This window comes from Impatiens glandulifera, chromosome 9, assembly GCF_907164915.1.
Source record: "Impatiens glandulifera chromosome 9, dImpGla2.1, whole genome shotgun sequence".
In the NCBI taxonomy this organism is placed as follows: Eukaryota; Viridiplantae; Streptophyta; class Magnoliopsida; order Ericales; family Balsaminaceae; genus Impatiens; species Impatiens glandulifera.
In genome coordinates this window covers 36007097-36021682 of record NC_061870.1, presented here as the reverse complement: position 1 = coordinate 36021682, position 14586 = coordinate 36007097, and the positions used below count along the sequence as shown (strand labels likewise).

The 14586-nt window shown below is 30.5% G+C and overlaps 3 protein-coding genes across 3 annotated transcripts; all 3 read left to right on the top strand.

Annotated features, from left to right (window-relative positions):
• The first annotated feature begins 954 nt into the window (after nucleotides 1–954).
• Nucleotides 955–3336, top strand: LOC124914554 (serine/threonine/tyrosine-protein kinase HT1-like). The gene is made up of 3 exons (XM_047455130.1): nucleotides 955–1162; nucleotides 1355–2834; nucleotides 2900–3336. Exons 2-3 carry the CDS (start codon nucleotides 1662–1664, stop codon nucleotides 3176–3178), a joined length of 1452 nt encoding a protein of 483 aa, XP_047311086.1. The 5' UTR covers nucleotides 955–1162; nucleotides 1355–1661; the 3' UTR covers nucleotides 3179–3336.
• Nucleotides 3337–4892: 1556 nt separating this feature from the next.
• LOC124913757 (eukaryotic translation initiation factor 3 subunit D-like) lies at nucleotides 4893–6958 on the top strand. Its single transcript, XM_047454170.1, has one exon. The coding sequence runs from the start codon at nucleotides 4950–4952 to the stop codon at nucleotides 6699–6701; it is 1752 nt and encodes a 583-aa protein (XP_047310126.1). The 5' UTR covers nucleotides 4893–4949; the 3' UTR covers nucleotides 6702–6958.
• A 3945-nt stretch (nucleotides 6959–10903) lies between these two features.
• On the top strand, nucleotides 10904–11711 carry LOC124915318 (non-classical arabinogalactan protein 31-like). The gene is made up of 2 exons (XM_047456012.1): nucleotides 10904–11204; nucleotides 11275–11711. Exons 1-2 carry the CDS (start codon nucleotides 10958–10960, stop codon nucleotides 11583–11585), a joined length of 558 nt encoding a protein of 185 aa, XP_047311968.1. The 5' UTR covers nucleotides 10904–10957; the 3' UTR covers nucleotides 11586–11711.
• Nucleotides 11712–14586: the final 2875 nt, after the last annotated feature.

Genomic DNA, 14586 nt, shown 5'->3' with positions numbered 1-14586 from the left:
TTCAAATAAGATATATTCTTTATATTTTTATTTTTTCATTACAATATATTATTATTATTATTTTACTTTATTTTACAACATTTAGGCAATCTTTTTTTTAATATATTACTTTTTTTACTTTTTTCCATCATTTAGGTGATCAAGTTTTAATTTTTTATTTTTGTGGTAACTATATAATCAATTCCTTTTACAATCAGTGATTTATAAAAAATATATATTAAACATTAATTAATAAAATAAAATAAAAAGTAAAATGACTAAATTTATTAAATAATTAGATAAAAAAAATGGATTATCCAATCTATACTCAATCAAATTCAATCCATTCCTTATTAATCAATATGGATTGATTTATAGATTGGATTAATATAATTTAGATATAATATAAATTTGCTAAAACAAATTGGATTTAACCCCTAATTTTCTCCAAATACTTGTTGTCACAAACTACCCCAAGATTAATCAAAATTAACTTAGATATAGTGAATAAAAAAATTATGTTATTATAAAATTTCAAATTATGTTACTTTTTTTTTTATCAAATATATATATATATATATATATATATTTTATTTTTGATAAAATAAAAGAAAAACAAATACCAGTCAAAATATTTTGCTGTCATACAGCGTGTTGTTTAAATGATTTAATTTTATATTAGAATATATTTTACGTTATTTATAATTAACAAATTTTATTTATGGTAAAAAACATGATAATATTTAAAAAAGTACAATAAAAAACTTTGGAGTAAAGGAGAAATGTAGACGGGGTGCATCTTAGTCGTACATGATATTATTCTGCCGTGATGCTGATGGTTGAATTGAATTAAATTATATATCTCTATCTATTTAATTATTTAATATATATATATATATATATTATATAATATTTGTATTTTTCTATAATTTGGTGCTTTTACTTTCTTTCTTTCTTTCTTTCTTTTTCTTTGTTCGTCGGCTTTCATAATCTGACTTTTTAGATGTGGGTCCCTTCTTCCCCCATCGCGCCTTCTCCCCTAAATTGAACCAAAATCCAGCTCTGTTGCCTGCAAATCTCCGCCCTTCTTCATCATAATCACCATTTCTATGTTACCAAGAGGTTTTACAGGGACGCCTATTTGAAGAAAATAAAGATTAAAAAGCGTTGCGCTTCCCTTCTGGTATGTTCAGATCTTTCAATACTTAGCGTGTGTTTATATCTATTCTAACGAAATCTTCTTATTCACCCTTTCTTTCTTTCGATGCATGTCAATTGTGATGTGATTTGATGTGATGGGTTTCAATCGTTTAAATTAATTTATGTATAGTTTTAGATAAGATTGAATGATATGAATGATATGCACAATCTCCAGGTTATTCTTAATTTGATGGCATCGGATTGGGGTTTGATAAACATTCTTATTACTGGGTTTTGATGGATTTCTTGTTTCTCTTGGAGGAAACTAATAATGTCACGATTTTCTATTGGCAAGCTCATTAAGATTTGAATCCTTCTCTCGCTATCCCCTATCCATCTCCTTTTTTATGGGATTGGAATTTGTTTTTTAATGGGATTTGATGGTTTCAAAGGATGTGTACATATGGAGTATCTTGTAGAGTATAAAAGCTTTATTGAAGGAGAAGGAGAGATCTAGCTAGTTTTAGTTTTTCATATAATCAATGGAAGGAGGAGATGCTAATAATTCTTGGATAAGGAGAGCCAAATTCTCACACACTATTTACCACAGAGTAGGTTCTTCTAAGTTTCCATTGTTAATCGATCCTCTCAGCTTCAAGAATGATAGATTGCCCATTGTTTCAAAATCAAAATCAGATGCCTCACTTGCTTTCACTGTCCAACTTGTTCGTGAACAACTTCCTTCTCTTCATTCAAAATCAATTTCTCCACCTGCACAGATTCTCAGGAACAAACACAGAACTGTTTCCCCTGTGCCACAGACTAAACTTTCTGATGCCTTTAAGGAAGCTAGATCAGATCGACAGAGATTCTCAACACCCCATCCTCAAAGAAAACAATCTGATCACAAATTCAAACTCTCACCCAAAAAGGATTCTTCCTGGAATAAGTACTTCGATCATGGAATTGGAAGGGTTGCCTCTGTAGGAACATCAGACGAATTCAAACTCGATTTCTCAAAACTGTACATTGGCAAGAAGTTTGCTCATGGTGCACATAGCCAGCTTCACCAAGGAAGTTACATGGGACAATCAATTGCAGTGAAAATGACTCAGGTTCCATTAAATCACCACGAGGATGGTGAAGATGAATATGAAGATGAAACAGAACCATCTCTATCTGCCAGACTTGAGAATCAATACAACAGAGAAGTTAAGATTCTATCTCATCTCCACCATCAAAACGTTATAAAGTTCATAGCAGCAGGCAGAAGGACGCCGGTTTTCTACATTATCACTGAATATCTACCAGAAGGTTCGCTCAGGTCATACCTCCACAAGCTTGAGCAGAATAAAGAATCACTTCCATTACAGAAACTTATTGGGATTGGTTTAGATATCGCTAGAGGAATGGAATACATACATTCTCAAGGAATCATTCATCGGGATCTGAAACCTGAGAATGTACTCATAACAAAAGATTTCCACATGGAAGTGGCTGATTTTGGAATAGCATGCGAGGGATCGTCGCAGTATGTTTTGTCTGATGATCCTGGGACTTATCGTTGGATGGCACCTGAAATGATCAAACGTAAACCGTATGGTAGAAAAGTCGATGTTTACAGCTTTGGACTCATTTTGTGGGAAATGGTAGCCGGAACTATTCCTTACCAACATATGACTCCAATCCAAGCTGCATTTGCTGCCGTGAATAAGGTAACAACGTGATTACATTGTTTGTTTGATTGTTTAAGGTGATAATAAATATTGTTTTTGGACAGAATGTGAGGCCGGACATGCCAGGAGACTGTCCTGCTCCTATGAGAGCATTGATAGAGCAGAGTTGGTCGATGCAACCGGAGAAGAGGCCGGAGTTTTGGCAGATAGTGAAGGTATTGGAGCAGTTTGAGACTTCACTTGCGCATGACGGAATTTTAGCTCCCTTGATAAATCAAACATGTCAAGATCATAAAAAGGGTCTTCTCCGATGGATTCAGAAGCTTGGTGCAACACGATCTGGTGGTTTGCCTGTTCAAAAATCGAGACTCTCGCAGAGTTGATCGATCATTTATTTGTATGTAACAAAGGTTTCTTTTTATATTGTTGAATTTTAGCTGTTTGAAGATGATGACATGGTTTGGGAAGATTGAGAAAAAAAGAGGAAAAGGGATTGGAATGTTTTATTTGATCAAATTTACATAAATGAATGTTTATTGTTTCTTTTTTCAAGTAAGCAAAATAATTATATCGGTTAAACTTGAAGTCAATCTTTATCCTTTACCATGAAATCTTCATCTTGTGGTTTGGATTTGATGATTTTTTAGCTTATCCATGGAGATAGTTAAACTTAGATAAAAAGTAAATAAGTTGCTCTAGTTTCGTGATTATAAAATAAGGACAACTAAAAAATAAATATTTTAACTTTTACTTAATATGAAAACTATGTGATTGAGTGTATTGATCTTTGTTTTTAATGGTATAACTTGTAATATATTATCCCCTCTTCTTCTAGCCTTTATACGAAACAGGGAGACTCTTTTATTGTAGATTATCGTAAATACATGACCAAATACTAGTTACAATACCTATTATCGAAAGGGGAACCCTTTCAGTAGTATCAACCATTTAGCCACTTCCCTCCAACCAAATGGTCATGCTAGAGACATAAACAGTCAAGAACATGAGGCCATTGCACCAAATTGACCATTCATTTTAGAATAAGGTGTTTGGTTAATTGCATATTCCTCATTTGAATTAACAACCTGCTTCTACTTCTACGGCCTCAACTGATTTTGTGTCTACGTCCAAGTCACGATGATACGGATCCACCATTCTTCTTGCGCTAAAGATCTTGCCATACATTTCGGAAGGAAAAGAATAAAACATGGATTTGGATATTTTTAAAAAATCCAAAAATGCAGATATTATTATTAAAAAATGTTTTTTTTTTTCAATAGCCACGTAAACACATATTACATTTTGCCTTTATTGATTGAGAATCGTATTTGTGGAGACTGCGGTTTTACCGGTCTGGTTGTCCCCAATAATTAATTCTCGTTGACCCGTATAGGGTACATACCTAAGTTTGTTAATAAATTAAATTGATTTGATGCAAGTTCTTTAGTGAGGATGTCGACATAATTATTTATAAACAACACTTTCACGAAAAAAGTAAAAATTAATTTTATATGTTTCTTACGAGAATGAAAAATTAGATTGATCGAGAGAAACACAATGTTAATATTGTCACACCATAGAGTGGGAGGTTGAGGTGGGGAGATGCAAATTTCACGTATGAAAGCCAGATTAGTTCAGTATAAATGCTACATAGATAATAATTCACTGCGTTTCATATCGTAAAGATAAAATCTCGTTTTTGTATAATTTTAAAAATAAAGAGCGTTAAACTTTGAGATATAAAAAAAAAAGTTTTATTCTCAAATGACACTCAATAGATAGTCTTCCAAATTTGACAATTCTGACATATTATATTTTATTTAAAATAAAATTTAAAAATATTCCGGAACTATACAATCTATTACAAATGAAATTGTGACCAGAGACTTGTAATATAATTAAAATTAAAATACGTTTGTTTTCATCACTATTACACATCCATCACTGTTCGCAGCTTTAAATAAAATAATAAAAGAAGTTCATAAACGGGCCTCAACTTACACGTTACAATATTTTTTAGGTCCAACCCAATATCGAAGCCCTTAAACAAATTAAATAGTTGGGGCGGGGGCATTTACGTAAATATTCATCAGCAAGATTAGGGCTTTGTTCTATATCTATACCTCTCTCAGCTGCCGTCACCGGAAGTAAAAAATGACTGGCTTTGATATCGGCGCCGTTCCGTTCAACTCAGACGGCTGGGGACCGCCGGATTCTTCTTTACCCAATCTACCCAATCAACCAAGCAATGTCCCTTTCGCCCCATTCTCTCGCTCTGAGAAACTCGGCCGGATTGCTGATTGGACCAGGAACTACCCATCACGTAATTTCAACAACTCCCGCAACCCAGTTGATTCTGTCTTCGATTTCACTGGCGATGAATCCTTCGGTGGCCTTGCTGGCGACGATGATTCATCCTTCCGCCTTGTAGATGGAAAGCCTCCGCCTCGTCCTAGATTCGGACCCAAATGGAGATTTCATCAGCAAAGAAATCAGCTTCCACAACGCCGCGATGAGGAGGTCGAGGCGAAGAAGAGAGAGGCGGAGAAGGAACGAGCTCGTCGCGATCGGCTTTACCATCTCCGTCGTCCCGGTGGAAATGCGCAGCGACGAGAGGCCGCTGTGTTCAAATCGTCGGTTGAAATTCAACCGGAATGGAACATGCTTGATCAGATCCCTTTCTCAACTTTCTCCAAGCTTTCCTTTTCGGTTCCCGAACCGGAAGATCTCCTCATTTGTGGATCGCTCGAGTTTTACGATCGGTCTTACGATCGCGTCACACCAAAGAATGCCCGGCCTCTGGAGAGATTCAAGAATCGCAATTTCTTCAAAGTTACTACCACGGATGATCCGGTGATTCGTCGACTCGCGAACGAGGACAAAGCAACTGTTTTCGCCACCGATTCGATCCTGTCCACCCTCATGTGTGCTCCAAGGTCAGTTTATTCATGGGACATTGTTGTTCAGAGAGTTGGAAACAAATTATTCTTTGATAAGAGAGACGGGTCTCAACTTGATTTACTATCTGTTCACGAAACATCACAAGAACCGTTGCCTGAATCCAAAGATGACATTAACTCTGCATATTCATTGAGTGTTGAAGCTGCCTATATCAACCAGAATTTCTCACAGCAGGTTTTATTAAGAGATGGTAATAACAAGGTCTCCTTTGAAGAGCCAAACCCATTTGCTACAGAAGGTGAAGAAGTCGCCTCTGTTGGTTATAGATACAGGCGTTGGAAACTCGACAACGATATGCATCTTGTTGCTAGATGTGAGGTTCAGAGTGTTGCAGAGATCAATAATCAAAGATCATTCTACACATTGAATGCTCTTAACGAGTTTGATCCAAAGTTTTCTGGTGTTGATTGGAGGCAGAAGCTGGAAACCCAAAGGGGTGCTGTTTTGGCTACTGAGTTGAAGAACAATGCCAACAAATTGGCTAAATGGACCGCCCAAGCTCTATTGGCGAGTGCTGACATGATGAAGTTAGGGTATGTTACACGTGTCCATCCTCGCGATCATTTCAACCATTCAATCTTGGCCATTGTTGGGTACAAGCCCAAGGACTTTGCAGCTCAGATAAATTTGAATACTTCGAATATGTGGGGAATTGTGAAGTCTCTTGTTGATGTGTGCATGAAATTGAAAGAAGGGAAATATGTTCTGGTGAAGGATCCATCGAAGCCACAAGTTAGAATATATGAGGTTCCTCCTGATGCTTTTGAAAATGATTATGTTGAGGAACCTTTACCGGAGGATGAGCAGGTCCAACCTACTGGTGAGGATTATGGCGTTGCTGATGATGTTGAAGGAGGAGGAGGAGAAGAAAAAGAAGCTATTGTGGCAGCTTCCATTGATGTTGAAGCTAAAGAGGAGGTGGTGGTTGTTACTGCTGAAATCTAAAGGTCAATGTTTTAAAGCCTCGTCTTTTCCTTTTTTTTGCCTTTTATTTTGTGTTGGAAATAGACATGCCCCTGCTTTTGCCTTTCTAGTTTTCAAACCAAATAATACTAAATTTTCTTTTGTGGGTTTTTGATGATCTGGGGCTTGTTTAAGGTTATATGTTTTTGATTAATGCTGTTAGTTCTCATTTAGACTCAAGGAATGATTATGGGATATTTCTAGAGATTAATAACATTTTGCGGATTTCTCTTCCTAAATGAATGAAGTATAAACACTCTTTTCTTTTTGTAGCTGTGTTTTGTATGCCAGTAAGAATTTGTAGTTATCTTTATGAAATCATTTATTTCTATAGGTGACTACAATTTGTGATTACTTCTAGAGAAGTTGTAAAGGCTATCTTGGCTTTTTCTGATACAACTGAATCTGTATCTTGTTGAATCTACTGAATCATAGAGCTTGTTCCGTTGAGGATTATCTAAATAAATCTTGTTTATTTAAGAATATTTTAACCTTTTTAGGATATATGTTGTATCACTTAAACTATTCTTGATAAGAATGGAACTTTTAATAATTTATATAGGTATTATTCATATAAAAACATAGTTTTGTAATGACAAACATGATATAGTGTATCTGAGCTTGTTCTTGATTTTTTTTTATCAAACCTATATATAAGATGAACTCTCCCTCTCATCACCGTATATAGTCGTCTTCTTCGTTAGGATTTCTTGGCAAACAAATGCCCGACCGACGATCCAAGCTGCGCTTGGCAACCAAATGCCACTTCTTCGACCGATTAAATCCTTGGCGATTTTCACGGTAACGGCGCAACTTGAATCGTCGGTCGAAGAAGTTGGCGTTTGGTTGTCAGGCACAACTTGGATCGTCGGTCGAGCATTTGGTTGTCAAAAGAGCCTAACGAATAAGATGGCGATGAGAGAGAGTTCATCCTATAGTTCTTTAGATTTCCTCCTTAAGATTTAGGTTTTAATTGTTTTGGTTTTTTTTTTTTTTTTTTTTTTTTAAGATTTACTTTTTAATTTTAAGATTTTTCTTAAGATTTTCTTTTAATTATCTTAATTTTTTGATTGAGAATCTTTCTTTAATATTTTTCAGATTTCAAAATTTAATATAATAAAATGTTAAATTTAAAATTTTGAAATTTAATTAAAGATATTATAGAAAGATTTTTAATCAAGATAATTAAAAGAAAATCTTAATATAAAATTTTTAAAAATTAAAAAGTAAATCTTAACATAAACCTAAAACCAAGACAATTAAAACATAAATCTTAAGGAAATTTATCCAACCTATCTATAAGATGAAACTCTCTCTCTCATCCCCGTATATAGCCGTCTTCTTCTTTAGGATCTCTCGGCAACCAAATGCGACGATCTAAGTTGCGCCTGACAACCAAATGCCCACTTTTTCGACCGACGATCCAAGTTGCGTCGTCACCGTGAAAATCGCTGAGGATCTAGTCTAGTCGTCTTCCATGTCTATTCCTCTTCTCCATCATCATTGCGTTGGGGTTGAAGGAGATCATTCGTATGGTCAAACTTGTTAATGACAATCACCGGAGGATGCTACACATATTAACAGAATTTTTCGAATTGGGTATCTGGTTTTGGCGGTCGTTTCGATTGATTAATATTGTTCAGATTAAACTCGGGACTGTTGGATGTGAGAGTATTCACATCTATGGATCGTCTTCATCCCTCAATTATTTTAGTTCGTTCTTCTATTCTCTTCTTTTTTAGGTTTGTATTGTTTTATATGCTTTCTAAACAAAGAAACTGAAGACAATCAAATACAGACTAACAAATAAAAGTATAGAAAACAATACAAACTTAAAAGAGAAGAGAAGAGAATACGAATCAAAATAGTAGAGGGATAGAAGCGATCCATAGATGTGAATACTCCCACATCCAAGAGTCCAGAGTTTAATCTGAACCATATTAATCAATCGAAACGACCGCCGAGACCAGATACCCAATTCGAAGAACAATTCTGTTAATATGTGCAACCTTGATCGTGAAGATCCTCCGGTGATTGTCACTAACAGGTTTGACCATACGAATGACCTGTTTCAACCCCAACGCAATTATGATGGAGAAGAGGAATAGACATGAAAGACGACTAGACTAGATCCTCGGCTATTTTCACGGTGACGGCACAACTTGGACAGTCGGTTGAAGAAGTGGGCGCACAACTTGAATCGTCGGTCGGCATTTGGTTGCCAAGAGAGCCTAACGAAGATGGCTATATACGGTGATTAGAGAGAGAGTTCATTTTATAGATAGGTTTAATAGATTTTCTAAAGATTTAAGTTTTAATTGTCTTAGATTTTGGGTTTATGTTAAGATTTAATTTTAGAAATTTTCTGTTAAGATTTTTTTTTAATTATATATTGATTTGTTGATTGAGAATCTTTATGTAATATTAAAACATAACGTTTTATTATTATTATATATCAATGTTTTTAAAATATTTAAATTTAATATATATATAATTAAATACAAAATATTATATGAGTTTTTATTATAATTTTAATTTTTTAGATTAAGTTACATAATATTAATAATTTATTATTAATATATATATGTATAATTTTATTTTTATATATAATAAAAAATAATAATAAAAATATATAGAATTGTAATTCTATCATAATTCCTATGTTTGGAAAAATTATAAAATTATAATTCAATTTCAATTTTTTATTTTTGTAAAATAAAATATTATAAAAATAATTTTAATATATATTATTATTTTATTAAAATACAAAATTAATTAAGATAGCTCAAGGTTAAAGATTTTTTTAAGTTTTGATTTTCATTCAAATATATCAATTCAACATATTAACTTAATATATTAAAAATAAAAATATTGATTCAATATTTTAACTTCCTAAATTTAGATACTTTAAAAATTAAATTTTATTTTATTTATATATATATAATAATTAGAAAAAGGTGAGTGTAGTCAATATCTTGGGTTTTATGAATTTTATTTTTTTTAAATTGTTCGATAAAAATGTGTTATTTAAGATTTATAAATGATTAAAAAAATTATATTTCAAATATAATTTAATATAATAAAGTGAGAATATTTTGATATTTTAAATGATGATATAAGTAATTGATAATTATAATAATAGTGAGATAAGGTAGATTAAAAGAATACATTAAAAAACTAAAAACTAAATAAAATTCAAGATATAAGAAACTATAAGTCAAAGGTCAATCCCGTCGGCCCGGCGACAATTAATTATAATAATGATCTCTTTCGGTCCTACCCATATTTCAAAAAAGTTTTTCAAAACTATACATATTTTCATTCCTTTTTTCAAATTACTCACGTTCCCTTTCTATATTATTAATTAACCTACTAAATAATCCTCTCTTCCTCTTTAACTCATTAATTAATTCTCTTTCTTTCTAAATTTATTAATTAATTCTATCTCTTAAATATTAATTAAAATCCTCATTTTCTAAACTATTAATTAATTACTTTTATCTTAATCAACTATTTAAAATATATTATATAAATATTAAAATAAAATAATACATATATTTTATTTTTATTTAAATTTATAAATATAATATAAAATTAAAACTAAACATATTAAACTAAATAATTTAAATATATATTATACACTAAAATAAAATACATTACATAAATCTTAAAAATAAGATAATTTATTATATTTAAATTATTTGGTTTAGTATGTTTAGTTTTAATTTTATATTATATTTATAAATTTAAATAAAAATAAAATATATGTGTTATTTTATTTTAATATTTATATATATAATATATTTTAAATAGTTGATTAAGATAAAATAATTATTTAATAATTTAGAAAATGAGAATTTTAATTAATAGTTAATTAATAAGTTTAGAGAGAAAAAGGATTATTTAATGAGTTAAGAGGGAGAATTTTAACAATTTAAATAACTTCATTTTACAAATTTTTTATTTATTTTTTACATTTTGATAAAAGTTTGATATGATGAAAAGGATAATATAACTAAAAATAATAAGATGGATGGATGAGGTTAACTTTAAGTGTAGTAGAAGACTAGTCAGTAGCTTTATTAATAATGTCTGTCATGATGATGACTTGATGACCCACATCATCACATGTATTAAAATTAAAGCTTATAAATGAAATTCATTAACCCTTGTAAATCCCTCATCTCCTCTCCTCTCTCTTCTTGAATCAATATTTAAGTTTCAAATAAACCAATCCCATGGCCGCGGCTTCTTCATTCTTGCTGGTGATGATTTTGGTCACAATTAGCAGCAGCGCTTGCTGCTTTGGAACAACTTCTACAGATAAAAAGAAGCCATTTACTCCTCCGCCGCCGCCGAGGCCCCGGCCGCCGCCTTTTCCAGTTACGGAATCATTTGAATATTACGTGCAGGGCCTTGTTTATTGCCAGACCAATCCCTACAACAGAGGAAATAACACCCTTTCTGCTGCCAAACCCCTTAAAGGTATATATAAATTCATATATCATATATGAATCATAATTATTAATACATATGATAATTTCTTTCCTTGTAGGTGCGGTTCTTCGAATGATTTGTACAGACCCATATCAACCGGTAGATCAAAAGGTAGTATCGGGAGAAGGCGGGTACTTCGAATTCCACACGTCAAGACCCGACCCGTACTTTGTGAAGACGGACTGCAATGTGTATCTGATAAAGTCGCCGTCCCGTGAATGTAGGAAGCGGAGTAATTTTAACGGCGGCATCTCCGGTGCACCTCTGGTTCAAGGGAACCCCTTACCAAGCCCACCCGCCCCAAAGTTCTTCCTTCTCCCTTATGTCCTTTTTCAAACTGGTCCTTTCGCCTTTTCTAAATCACGATGATCGATCCATCGATCCTACTACTTGTACTTGTTAATTTCTCCATGTTGTTGTATTGTTGCCTTGTAACACCAAAATAAATAAATAAAATGTGGTCCCTTTGATTAATAATTAATCTAGCATTCACTTAAGATATATAGTAGTACGTGGCAGAGAAATTAATGATTGTTTCATGTGGGTTATTTGAAAATGGTTGGGTTATGAAATTAAATTCTTTTAATAATTGACGATCGAGACGCCACGTGATGTGATTAATTCCTTTATCGGCTGCACCTTTGGAGGGTCTCCTATAAAATAATATCTTAATTAAACCACTTTAGTAGGTTTTATTGCATTTTATTCCCAACATATTTATATTATCTTAAACCACGTGGTAGAGAAATGATTGTTTCATCTGCATTTTACCCTACTAATTTCATATTTAAACTGAAGTTATTTAATATTATAAATACATTCTTGATAGGTAAAATACAAAATATATATATATATATATATATATAATTAGAGATACGATAGGGAGCGAAACATTTGCAGCGAATGGGGCGAAGGACGTGGAGTGCTGAATAGACCAGCTGACTCAGTATATATTTATTTTTCTCTTTATTTTCATTAATATTTTTTCTCTCACTTCTCACTATTTACCTTTTCTGTCTATATATTAATTAAGACGCATTTAATAAAACAAAAATCAATTTTTATTATTAAAAAACACTTAATAATTAATCTCTTTAATTTTTATTATCATAAATATATTTTTTTAAAATTCAATTAATTAATTATATCATCTATTAATTTAATAATATATATTAATAATAATAATAAATTATTAATCATTTTACTCAACTGAATTAATTCTCTTTTTTTAACTCTTAATTGTTGAAAAATTTAAAGGAGTGATAATATCTAGTATAAAAACAATACACTCTCCAATAAAATTACTAGGGCCAAGTCGTCCACCCACAAAAAATAAAACAATATGTTATTGAGCAAATTATGAAGAAATCAATTACAAAGGTTAGAAAAAAGGTTTGATTTATTATATTTTAGACAATTATTTTTAGTATTAAATTATATTATTTTTATTCTAAATTATATTTTGTTTCTAATTTGTCTTGTAAATTTGAAAATTTTGATGTTAATATGTTGACTATGAAATGATTAAGGACAATTTTATATTATGTTGTTTGATTTTGTAAAAGTAGATGTTATAATACATTTTGTACAATGTTTTTTTTTAAAGTTTATTTTATATTTTGGATCATATTTTTTTATTACTTTAATTAGATTGGGTAATTTATTAATATAAAATAGTAAATTAATCCAATTAAATATTTTTAATTAAATATAACACAATTAATTATTATTTATTTTAATTTGAGTAATTTTTATTGTTGAAAATAAATTTTATTTTTTTCAATAAAAAGAAAATAAATTTTATTTTTTTCAATAAAAGAAAATAAATTATTGAGAGAGAAATAATTAAAATGTGTATAATAATTGCATATGTACAATAATTTTAAAAAAAACATATTTATGATAATAAAAATTAAAGAGAATAATTATTAAATATTTTTTAATAATAATAATAAATTTTGTATTGAATGAGTCTTAATTATTAATTAAGGAGAAAAGGTAAGTAGTGAAAAGAGAGAGAAAATTATTAATGAAAATAAAGAGAAAAATAAATATATATTGAGTCAGCTTGTCTAGTCAGCACTCCACGTCCTTTCGCTGTAAATGTTTCGCTCCCCCTATCATTACTCATAAAATTATATGCTATATATATATAAATAATAAAAATCATTTAAGTATGATGTGAGAAAAAAATAACTAAAAAAAGAAACCAAACATGAAAATAAGAAAAAATATAAGCACTCACACAAGAGGATTATCGAGCTCGTAGATCATAAAAAAAAATGATAATGATAATAGTAATCATAATAGTCTAATGAATGATAATAATCGAATGATATGTATACTAAAAAATAATCGGGAAGATAACTCAAATATATATTTATGTTATATCAAATATTTACTCATATTTAGACTCCACAAAATCTGCAAGTCAAAGATGCAATTAAGTCACAATATATTTCTCCATAATCTTAATGATTGCACAGCTAATTCTTACCCATATTTAGACTTTACATATAACAAATTGTAATATAAATAACCCGAACATTTATCATTCATATATATACAATTATTCCTTTTCAATCATACATTTTTTCTAAAAAACAATAATATAATGCTAAATCTTTAAAATCTAAAAAAGCAAATATTAATTAACAACTAATTAGAACTACGAATTAATTCGGATGGATTGAGTAAAGAGATACTCTATTATTAGTAAACTTTGAAAGAAAACGTAACATGTCCAGATTATTGTGTACCATCTCATTCATGTAGATATTCTAAAAAGTTATTATTACGACGACAGTGAGTGTGTTTTTGGATAAATCGGATTGGGCTCATTTTAACATTTTTGAACTTAACTTTAGTTTTTTATTTATTATTTTATAATTATTCTTTGTTTTTGTTTTAATTTTTATTATTTGAATGTTAATTTCGTTATTTAGGAAAGTGTTTGAATAACATATTGAACACTTATTTATTTATATATTTTATTTTGGTCAAATAAGTCTAATTTATATTATATTTGATGAATTTGATGAATCCTCTGTATTAATGCTTATTTTTGTACTTTTTAATTATTAATGTTGTCCGAGGTAGATCATTGCAAATATTAAGTTATCAATTTTAAAAACACTTTTAAAAATAAATTTGTTTAATTTAGGAACTAACAACACCATTACATTTGATCTTATAACTGGCTTAATAAAATTTGAATTGATGTAGCACAATGGAAAACTCCTAGGTAGCCTGCAATAATTCTCTTTTTTTTCTTTTTTTTATCAAACCTAAGTTTTAGTTTTCTTGCATTTTATTAAATACATCTTTCACCTCTCATTTAAAGTTAGGTTGTCGTCAAATTAGAGTTTTT

Excerpts from the sequence above, each read along its gene's own strand:
- LOC124914554 (XM_047455130.1), top strand. The coding sequence starts at position 1,662 with ATGGAAGGAGGAGATGCTAATAATTCTTGGATAAGGAGAGCCAAATTC. Across the intron at positions 2,835-2,899 it reads CATTTGCTGCCGTGAATAAG|AATGTGAGGCCGGACATGCC; the intron begins GTAACAACGTGA and ends GTTTTTGGACAG.
- LOC124913757 (XM_047454170.1), top strand. The coding sequence starts at position 4,950 with ATGACTGGCTTTGATATCGGCGCCGTTCCGTTCAACTCAGACGGCTGG.
- LOC124915318 (XM_047456012.1), top strand. The coding sequence starts at position 10,958 with ATGGCCGCGGCTTCTTCATTCTTGCTGGTGATGATTTTGGTCACAATT. Across the intron at positions 11,205-11,274 it reads TGCTGCCAAACCCCTTAAAG|GTGCGGTTCTTCGAATGATT; the intron begins GTATATATAAAT and ends CTTTCCTTGTAG.